The following is a 10,953-nucleotide window of genomic DNA, read 5'->3' as shown; positions in this document are numbered from 1 at the left end:
AGTTCAGCCTGGTGGGAAACATCCCTCTCTCAGCAGCATTCTTTTGAGATAACCAAAAAAATACCAGAGTGCATTGCAGAAATTGAAGGATTTAGCTCATATTTATACATAAACTTTAGATTGACTTGTTCCACTGCCCTAGTGCAAGTACGCATTTCTGGCTTTCTTGGTAGGAGTATCTGATGTTTGTGGCCTTGCTGGCAGCTCTTGTCATAGACTCCCTAGGTGTTTTAAATGTCAAATGATCAGACTCTGGTGCTGAGGTAGTGGACTGTGGGAAGTGAAGCCTCAGTATCTTTCTTGTACTGAAGGGCCCAAAACTGAACTCTGATAAAGATTCTTCTTAGCCCTTCTTTGACTGTTAATGCATTATAGGAACACTTTATTCACTTTTTCTGCAGTAGCCAGGTTAATTTCTGTTTGGTCTTTAGACCTTGTAATTTTCTTCATGTTCATCTGAGCCCTGAGTGCTTCCTCTGCCCTTGTTGTAGGCCAGTCTCCTCCAGTGCTGTCTTCTGCTTGTTTTGGTTCATTTTAGTGCCTGCAAATACGTTTCTGTAATGGCTATCAGCAAGGATCTTACATTACATACACAGATTGTACATACAGAAGCTTTAAGGCATCTGTGAGTGATTTTGTTATCATTTCCCCAATTTTGCTATCCATTTCTCTTTTTGGTTCTTTTGTACATCTGTCTCTATCAGTTTGAAGAGTCAAATTATGTGTTTCAAAAACTGAGCAAGATATCTGTTTTTCTTGAATAATTTCCTGTGTGAATTATGCAATATAACACTGAGTGTTTTATTAACTATGAATAGGTGGGATTGTATCCTCATTCTTGAAATGAGGGTGCCAGCACTTCAGAAAGAAGGCATTGCTGCAAGACCTTAGGACTATAAATAAACTACCCAGATTTAAGATGAACACAGTGGAATCCTGATTTTCATAAATAGTTTAAAGCAACTTGCTGTAAGTTTTCTTTTAGAAGACAAAGGGGGGAAAAAAGGAAAGGTGAATTCACCAATCTGATTACAGGCCAACTGATGACCAAACTCACAGGTGAAGGACTAAAGCAGTTAAGTGTTCCTGCTTTATTTTAAATTACATTCTTCACTCACAGCAGCAGCAATATACATTTGCTCTTATCAGTGGGTCCTCCCCTAACATGTGATGTAGTAGGAAGTACATTTTTGAATTTTGGTTACTTTGTGTTTCAGAGGAGGCAAAAGATATTTTTGTGAAACTTCTGAGGGAAACTGAACTTTAAAAATCAGTAAATCAGTGACTTCCTGTGCCTTCAAAAATTAAACTATATTCTGGAGTTCTAAACTGCTGGGCATTTACTCCCACCTTTTGAAGGGATATGTTGCTGCATTTTGCTTCCCATGTTTTCATAGGTTTAAGGGGGGAAAAAAGCAGCAAAAGCACGCTCTGTGTTTCTATTAGTGTTTAGCTAAACCTGCAGTTTCGCTTGGTGCAGAATCGAAACTCCTCTGCTCTTAGATGGGTGACAGTAAGTTTCTAATATAAAGAAGAATCAGCCTTAATTCCAAAATAAAATGCTGAGTGTCTGTCTAGATATTAAAATAGCTGAAGTTTGTAGGTTTAGACTGCAAAGAAGATCTCCAAGGACACTGTGCACTTGAAAAAAAATTACAGGTTTGGGTGACACTGATTTAGAAAACCCACTTGCAACCAAAACAAGTAGACATTAAAGCATCTCGGGTTCTGGTGTTACATATCAGGGACATGGCTGAAGAAATCAACATACACAGCCCAGCTTGTGTCAAATTATCTTCTTTCATAATTAGTTAAGCACCTTATCTTTGCTATAGAGTCAATAATTATAAATGAGTGGAAGCTAGCTTCCCTTTGTTCTGACATACAGAGTGAAATATCCAGAGCAGAATAGCTTGTGTAGCATGTTTGCTAGTGTAGAGTGAAGGTTTTCCTCCTACCAGAAATTTCTTGAATGGCCTTTCAATACACAGCAGGATTCTAGTGAGATTTCTGCATTAGTTATGGTATAGCACCCAATGAAAATCTCAGTGTATTTTGAAAACCAAAATCCAGTTATCAGTAAAGAGCAGAAGAATCATCCTGCATTGCAGTACTTCTAGTATTCAGACACAAAGGTGAGAAATACAGTCCTGAATTAAACCATTTGGGAATTAATAAGCCCTTTTCTAGGCTTTGATTGAAATGGCAATGATGCTGTACACCTTCCCTGTTTATACCTCTATGACTCAGACACTAAACACGGGCAATTTGAAAGCATGATTACAAATTCTTTCCCTGCTCATTTTTCAGGTTTCTTTTACCTGAAATGAATTTCTCAGCTCCAGCATAGGCAGAGAAATTATAAATCACAATTTCAAATGTAAAGAAAAATATGTGAAGGAAGGCATGGAAGACCCCTACGAACTCCAGCTAATAAACATCCTAAAAATTGAGCCAGCTTGTTCTGGTGAGCATGGAGGCTTCTAAGTATTAAAATGTCTGAAAGACACCATTTTCTGTGAAATGCTGGATTGTCATCAGCTTAAGTCTATCCATGTAATTTTAAGCTTTGGCCCTTCTACACTCTCCCACACATTTTGACCTTGCTGTATGCCATTTCCTGTGCCCTTGCCACTATCTTTTTTATCATCGTTGGTTTTGTTTCCCTTCCCCAAAGTCCTATTCACTTAATAGACATTTATTCCATAGAGTATTCAACTTTGAACTGCCCCAGTTTTTGAAGCTATTTGCTTCAGGAGTGAATGCCAAATAATAGTAAGAATGACTAAACTTCCAAAATGGAACTATTGTTAACATCAATAACTAACTTCTGTCTCTCTTTTCATGCAGCTTACACTAAAAAGAGGGGGTGGGGGAGGCAAGGAGGAACTTGAGCTTCTGCAAATCTTAGTTTAGTCTGAAGTGACTGACTTACACTTATGTAACACATTTTTCTCCTTGCTGATTAATCTTAAAGTTTGTGGCCAAATATTTCACAACTGGCCTTAGAAATTCCCCGTGGCTTGGATGCTAACCTTTTTTAAGTAGGTCTTAACAGTTTTTTATGGCACTGTGTCTAGGTAAAACACACTTTGTAATGAAAACTGTGTTCAAAAGTAGCATAGAAGAGAGCAAATTGCAGCATATGAGAATATCAGCACGTGGATGAATGAGCAACATAAGAATTTGTTTGAAGGGGGAAAAATAAGAGTACTCAGTTATTTCTGTGGGGGTGGAGCAGCAGATGAGGTGCTTTTGTTTTAAGCACAGATGTTTGAGGAAGTTAGCAGCAGTTGTTTCACATTCATTTATTTCTCAAGTTGCAATCGAGGTGAAAGGTAGTGATAGTGATTTCTGCTGTTGTCGTGAGTGAGTAATGTCATATTCTCCCCTGCGCCTCAGCTGAACCACTGGGCACAAAGACCTTGATGCTGTTTTCTTCTGCTGTGTTTTACAGTCTCTTCCAGTATCAAATCTGCCAGACCTGGAAGCACACAGAAAATGGTATGTTAAACTTTCATTTTAAAAGTGCTCTTAGGTATCTTTGACTGGAACTGTTTTGGAAGACTTTCAAGAACATATTTTGCTTTTCTGTTTTCTAATGGTCCACTTTAATGTTATGGTTAGAAACTGCAGTGCATCATGACTAGGAAGGAAAGTATTAATTTGCATTAATACTTACTGTACAGCAGTGCTACAGAACAAGTAATGAATGTCTTATCTAAATGCTCTAAGTTCTTAGGTGTTTATTTTTCTCTATCCTTTCCTCCTGTCACAACCTAAAATACATGTGGAACCTCTACAGAAAACCTTCCTTCAGAAACATATAGCTGTACTACTGTTGAATATTTGAAAATCACCCTAAATCATTAGGGGTTGGTGCATGTGCCAGTTGAACTCTGAAGATTAGTTCTTTTTCAACTTCTTATAAAGCCAAGCATAGATCACAGAGAAAAGAACAGCTCACATACTCCAGCTGTAATTTTAAGCAAGCCTCTCTTTGCAAGGGCATTGCACAAGGCAACATTGCTTTTTGGTCTTACTTAGTCTTTTTGTTTGTTCTGGTACTACAATGGATGCAAGGTTTTACACATGCAAACAGCCAGATACAGCACCAGAATGTAAATCTTTACAGTTCAAATAGCTAATGCATTTAAAAGATTATCAGGAAAGGGAAGAGCATAGAAGAAATGAAGCACAAAGATAGTAGTAGCTAGGCTGGCTCTGCAACAAACACTTAGGTTCCTAAAAATACTGAAATATGTGATGGTTCAAAATCTGAGCATTGTAAAATACTCAAGAGTCTTTTCTTAAGAATACAAACGTATTCATGAAGACTTTCAAACCCCAGATTCACTGCACCTAGTTTCAGTCACTTAAATGTGCAGCATTAATCTCTGCTTTGTGTGTACTCAGGCAGATCTCCCTCAATCTTTGAACCGAGGAGCTCCTGCAAAGAGGCCCCTTTCTCTCTCTCTGTCTCTCTCTCTCTCTCTCTCTGTCCCTCCTGTGTCCTACTCTATCTTGAATTTCAGTGCTGCTGAGGTTGATGACAGTAAATTGAGGAACTTGGTTAAGCACCTTAAATTAAGGGCCTACATGCAGAGACTGAGTATGAGTTCATGTAGAAAGTTGATGTCTTCAATCTTGACTGCAATCACACCTTGCCCATGCCCTGGTCTAGTGCTTCAACAGAGTGTTTTAATTTGGTTTATCAAATCTTTAAAGCTTGAAAACCTAAATAACTTTCCTTCATTTAAAGGTAGAAAGGCTGCTAGACTTTGATGTGCATCAGTTGCCAGTATTTGCTTCAGTGACTGCAGATTCCATGTCCCCAGCTGGTGACAGCCAGCACGTCATTGTTTGCTGCGGTGTGTGTCAACAAATAAAGGTAAAATGTGCCCATGTGATGGTGGAGTGACATGTCTAGTGGTGCAGGGAGTCTCTGTGGTTTCCCTACCAGGTCTCTGCTGTGCTCTGTGGGCACTTGCCTTGGGTAACTAGACTAGCCCTGGGGTCCATCAGTCTGCTAATGCAAGAAATGAGGCAGGCAGCTGCTGGGACATCACAGGCCATTTGGTAGCACAGGCCCTCTTCGGTTTTCCATTAGTCCCCTAACATTCTTTACATGTATCATATGCTGTGTCCCCTGGAAAAGAATGAAGGAAGGCAAATTTTTTTCAGGACTATATCCAGATTTTTTTTGGCACTGTCTTTTGTCACTCTAACAAAGACCTTCAATTTCCCATGTAATTTAGTATCAATGGCAGAGCCCTTCTTTCTCCTTCCCACATCCCTGACCACATTACTGGAGAAGAAAGGGTTCTACTGAAAAGCATGGGTGCTAGGACAAAATCAATGCCTTTTGTATTTTCCAAATTCATTCCCCACTTACTCTGATTATTGTCATTAATAATTTTTATCAAAGTGCTTTTCTACATCAGGAAATCAGAAAACTTAAATACTGTAAAGTGGATTGGCTACTGTACTGAAAATGCTGGTGAACTCTCTTACCCAGTGATCTGTCTGGGTGAGTTTCCACAGTGGATTCAAGTAAGCCAAATGATGGTTAATTTGATACCTAGCAAATGAAAACACAGAAATTGGAGATAATGAAATATGAATACAGGCATGGCCAGGTTAGTCCATATGAGCCTTCCCTGAATAACTGTATGTATGACAGCCATGGCAACCAGCTGTGGTATTTAGCTACCTTGCCTTCTCCCAGAGGATCTGTGGAAAAGAAGGCACCCTAGCACTTCCAGGGAATGGGCAAGGAAGTTGTGGTAGCACCGTAGTGTTGTGTCACTGTATCAGGTTGCACTGAATTCAAGGTCTGCAGTGGACTTTTACATATTTCCTTCTATACTGAGGCTCTGTAATTCCAAAGATGACCGAAGGAATTACCAAAGTGATGCCATTTGGATGTTAAGATAGCAGAAGTGCAGTCCTGTGAGACCTGATCTGTCTTCCCTTACATTTGCTGCCCTGCAGGCCACTAGAGCACTCTTCCAGATACACAGATGCAGAGGTAAATTCAGTGTAGTTCTGTAAGGTAAAACAGAAACACAAAGTTGTACAAGGGACACAGTGCTCAAAGTAAACAAGACGTGCAACAGAAAGCCTCACTTCACCTCCGAGTCTGTATCACCCACAAGGCACAGCTTTGGCAGCACTCCACAGGGTTCACACAGACTGTTGGCAGGTCTCTGTATGTTCCTGTGTACCAGCTAAAGAGATAAAAACATTTCCATGTATCTTGAACATTTTACCTAATTATCTGATTTTCACCTGCTTAACTGGGTTTTGACATTAAATCAATATTATGCCACGCATAACCAATCCTCATTGTTTAAGAGCCCTCTATGTGCCATGCAAGCCTCCACCACTGAATTTTCAAGGGAGAAATTAGACTGTTGATTTTCATTGGGTGTCTTGTCTTTAAAATTCTTTGCCAGCACCAGACACAAGCAGTTACAATGCTAGGCAAGAGAGCAAGATGGTCAGGGCCCCTCTGCCTGTGCCACAAAAGCCAAGGCTGGAAGCCTGCCAGGCAGAGTTTCCTTGCCACTGACTGCTGCTGAGGAAGTAACTAGTAAGTTGTGAAAGATTAAAAACTCTTCCCATAATACACACAAATCTATGAAGTTGGAAAGACCACAAAGACTTGACAGACAGGGAGAGAGTTTTTGAGAGCTTCTCAACATGCCTGTGGGATTTTGGCTTTGGTTATGTAGTCTGATTGTTAATCTTTTATGGAACATGCCCAGTTTTAAACCTGTCTTTGATTTTCATGTTCCCACCTCACACTGATACATGGTTTTCTTGTCCCTCTTCCCTTACTGGGCAGTGAAAATGCAAACTGGTAATTAACTTTATGGAAATAAAGACATTGACTGGTTTAGGCCAACTCTATATCCATTCTGACACTTACCAGAGGAAGAATACTTATGATAATGTTAAATTTTAATTAAGAACTCAGTCACCTGTTAGTGAAGTTTTGAAAGTTTACAGATTTAAATATAGATTGCTATATTTAAGCAAATATAGATTTTATCCATCCTGCATACACTTTGAAGAAGTGCTCATCTACGCTATTATGCAATGGCAATTTGCAGGATGTTTAATAACTCTTCCCTTAAAAAAAGAACGTTCACAGAGAAACAGACTTTCATCTCCCCTGGTCACTTTTTCGGGACATATTATTAATTAATTTTTTAGAAAGTGGTATTTAAAATACCACTAGAAATTGTGGTGATAATAAAAATAAAAAAGTATTCAAGGGGAAAAAATATATATATGCGTTCCTGAAACTTATAATCCTACTTGAACATAAATTCCTGGTCAGTGTGAGACAAGAACCAGAATTAAGCTGTATAGTTGTCCTATATACCAGTGTATAGATGAAATATTTTCATTGCAGTAAACTAATACGTCCATATTTCTTTGATTTTAGGTACCTTGTGCAAAGATGTCAAATGCATTGCCATTTATCTTGCTCTTCATATTCCCAATGCTGCTGTCTGGGGCTTGGTTTCCCAAAACTTTACCCTGTGATGTTAAATCTTCAGAAGGTGCTGTGACAGTGGACTGCACTGACCGGCGCCTTACAGAAGTCCCCAGAGGGATCCCTGGAAATGCTACCAACCTTACGCTGAGTATTAATCATATTCCCCATATCTACCCAACATCCTTCAATCATCTTGAAAACCTCGAGGAGATTGACTTCAGATGCAACTGTGTGCCTGTCAAACTGGGGCCCAAAAATCATGTGTGCACCAGCCCACTGAAAATCGAGAATGGTAGTTTTGCTGCCTTGACAAGATTGAAGGCATTGTACCTGGATGCAAACCAGCTGGCAGAAGTACCCCGAGGTCTTCCTGCTGCTTTAAGCCTGCTGAGTCTGGAAGCAAACAGTATCTTTTCTATCCAAAAAGCCAGCTTCTCGGAGCTAGGGAACATAGAGGTGCTGTATCTTGGACAGAACTGTTACTACCGCAATCCATGCAATGTTTCATTTGAAATTGAGAAGACAGCCTTTCTGGGGCTGAAAAAGTTAACAGTACTATCCCTGAAGTCCAACAACTTAACACAAATTCCTCCCAGTTTGTCATCTACTTTAAAGGAATTGTATATTTACAACAACATGATTCAAGAGATTCAAGAGCAGGATTTAAGTGGTCTTCCCAACCTAGAAATTCTCGACCTAAGTGGCAATTGCCCACGTTGCTATAATGCCCCATATCCCTGCATTCCCTGTCCCAAGAGCTCGATTCAGATACATTCAAATGCTTTTGATTCTTTGGAAAAATTAAGAATTTTGCGGCTTCACAGTAACTCTCTACAGAGCATACCCAGCAGCTGGTTTAAAAACTTCAGGAATCTCAAAGAACTTGACCTCTCCCGAAATTTCCTCATGAAGGAGATTGGAGATGCTCAGTTTTTGACATTTATTCCCAGCCTTGTGCAGCTTGATCTGTCCTTTAATTTTGAACTGAAGGTGTATTCTCCCTTCTTGGATCTTTCAGAGACATTTTCTACACTCTCTAACCTGGAAATCCTGAGACTCAAGGGTTATGTCTTTAAAGAACTGAGGGCACAAAATCTATATCCACTGCTCAGTCTTAAGAATCTAACCATGTTGGATCTCGGGACTAATTTTATAAAAATTGCAAACCTAACTGTGTTTGATGAATTCCCAGCTCTTAAGTTCATTGATCTCTCAGTGAATAAAATTTCTCCTTCTTCAGGGGAAAGCAACCTCTATGGATTTTGCTCTAATCCTGCCATTTCAGTTGAGCAATACAACAGACAAGTACAACAAGAGATGCATTATTTTAGATATGATGTGTATGGGCGAAGTTGTCGTTCCAAAGACAAAGAGGATTCTTCTTACCAGTCTTTAGTTAAGGAAGATTGCCTTAACTATGGAAAAACACTGGATTTAAGCAGAAACAATGTATTTTTTGTTAACCCCTCTGACTTTCAGGGGCTTAGCTCCCTGAAATGTCTTAACTTGTCAGGTAATGCAATAAGTCAAACTTTGAATGGAAGTGAATTCTTTTACTTGTCTGGATTGAAATATCTGGATTTTTCTAACAACAGGGTCGATTTGTTATACCAAACTGCTTTCAAAGAACTAAAATATTTAGAAATTCTAGATCTGAGCAATAACAACTATTACTTTCTGGCAGAAGGTGTTACTCACGTGCTAAGTTTTATGAAAAACCTACCCCATTTGAGGAAGCTGATGATGAATGACAATGATATTTCCAGCACTATTGATACAGGAATGGAAAGTCAATCTCTTCGAATTTTAGAATTCAGAGGAAATCACTTAGATGTTCTCTGGAAGGATGGTAATGATAGATACTTGTCATTCTTCAAGAATCTGACCAGCCTGGAAGAACTGGATATTTCCTTCAACTCACTCAGCTTTTTGCCTCATAGCGTTTTTGAAAAAATGCCTCCCAGTCTCAAGGTGCTCAACTTAACGAATAATCAGCTGAAGAGTTTCATCTGGGGAAACCTCCCCTCTCTGAAGAACCTGGTAACTCTGGACCTGAGCAATAACCTTCTGACTAACGTTCCCCGAGAACTGTCCAACTGCACTTCATCGCTGCGGGAACTGATCCTGCGAAACAATCGCATTCACGTGCTAACCAAACATTTTCTCAGGGGTGCTTTTGAACTGAGATACTTGGACCTCAGCTCAAACAAGATTGAAATAATTAAGAGATCTAGCTTCCCGGAAAATGTCATTAACAACCTGAAGATGCTGCTTTTGCACGGCAATCCCTTTAAGTGTAACTGTGAGGCTGTGTGGTTTGTCTGGTGGATCAACCGGACGCAGGTGACCATTCCTCTTCTGGCCACGGACGTCACCTGTGCTGGCCCAGGGGCACATAAGGGAAGGAGCGTGGTTTTCCTGGACCTGTACACCTGTGAGCTGGACACGTCCTATTTGATCCTGTACGCTCTGTCAACTTCAGCCGTCCTCGGCCTGCTGGTGTTCACCGTGATGAGCCATCTCTACTTCTGGGATGTGTGGTACAGCTACCATTACTGCGCTGCCAAGCTGAAGGGCTATCAGCGCTTGTCGTCACCAGCCGCTTGCTACGATGCCTTTATTGCCTATGACAGTGAAGATCCTGCTGTGAACGAGTGGGTGCTGCAAGAACTGGTGGAAAGGCTGGAAAACCAAAAAGCCAGGCAGTTCAATTTATGCCTGGAAGGAAGGGACTGGCTCCCAGGACAGCCGGTCTTTGACAACCTTTCCCAGAGCATTCAGCTGAGCAAAAAGACCATATTTGTGCTGACCAACAGGTATATTAAAAGTGGCCGCTTCAAGACAACATTTTATATGGCTCATCAGCGCCTTCTAGACGAAAAAATGGATGTCATTATCTTGATATTTCTTGAGAAGGTTTTGCAGCAGTCCCGCTACGTCCGTCTGAGGAAGAGGCTGTGCAGAAGTTCAGTCCTGGAATGGCCAACTAATCCTCAGTCTCAGCCCTACTTCTGGCAGTGCCTGAAAAATGCCATAGCTACGAGCAATTCTCTGGCTTACAACAAGCTGCTCCAAGAAACTGTTTAGTTCTACTCTTTCCCTTAAATATTGTCATGATGCACATTCACCTTGCTTGACACTTTTTAGTGCACAGCAAGAAACAATGCACTACCCCCTGGAAGTCACTTTTGCAGAAAATCACCACTTCCAGCTTTTAGTTCAATATTTGCCTCCAGCATCTCCTGTGGTTGGGGCAAGTGTGGATTAGACACTTGGTCAACATGCTCAGGTGTACAGAGTGAAGGAGTGGTTGGACCATGCCTAAAGTTGCACTTCAGACAATGCTGGAATAAATGGGATTTTAATTAAAATGTATACTTTCTCTATTTGCTGTATTTATGAAAATCACGAAATGAAGTCGCTTACACATTTGTGTCTGGAAA

At 40.3% G+C, this 10,953-nt stretch overlaps 1 protein-coding gene across 4 annotated transcripts; it reads left to right on the top strand.

Moving 5' to 3' along the window:
- Window positions 1-3,310: 3,310 nt before the first annotated feature.
- LOC111922815 (toll-like receptor 7) lies at window positions 3,311-10,953 on the top strand. 4 transcript variants are annotated; one of them, XM_086880078.1, is made up of 4 exons: window positions 3,311-3,369; window positions 3,458-3,504; window positions 4,763-4,891; window positions 7,457-10,953. In XM_086880078.1, the coding sequence occupies exons 2-4, from the start codon at window positions 3,502-3,504 to the stop codon at window positions 10,595-10,597; spliced, it is 3,273 nt and encodes a 1,090-aa protein (XP_086736204.1). In that variant the 5' UTR covers window positions 3,311-3,369; window positions 3,458-3,501; the 3' UTR covers window positions 10,598-10,953. The 4 variants fall into 4 exon arrangements, with proteins under 4 accessions (XP_086736204.1, XP_086736205.1, XP_023774140.2 ...); XM_086880079.1 differs by having other exon boundaries at window positions 3,315-3,369; window positions 4,767-4,891; XM_023918372.2 differs by lacking the exon at window positions 3,311-3,369 and having other exon boundaries at window positions 3,380-3,504; window positions 4,767-4,891.

The sequence above is a fragment of the Cyanistes caeruleus genome, chromosome 3 (genome assembly GCF_971803275.1).
Source record: "Cyanistes caeruleus chromosome 3, bCyaCae1.hap1.1, whole genome shotgun sequence".
NCBI lineage: Eukaryota > Metazoa > Chordata > Aves > Passeriformes > Paridae > Cyanistes > Cyanistes caeruleus.
Note: the sequence above shows the minus strand (reverse complement) of the source record. Positions and strands in the feature narration are given on the sequence as shown.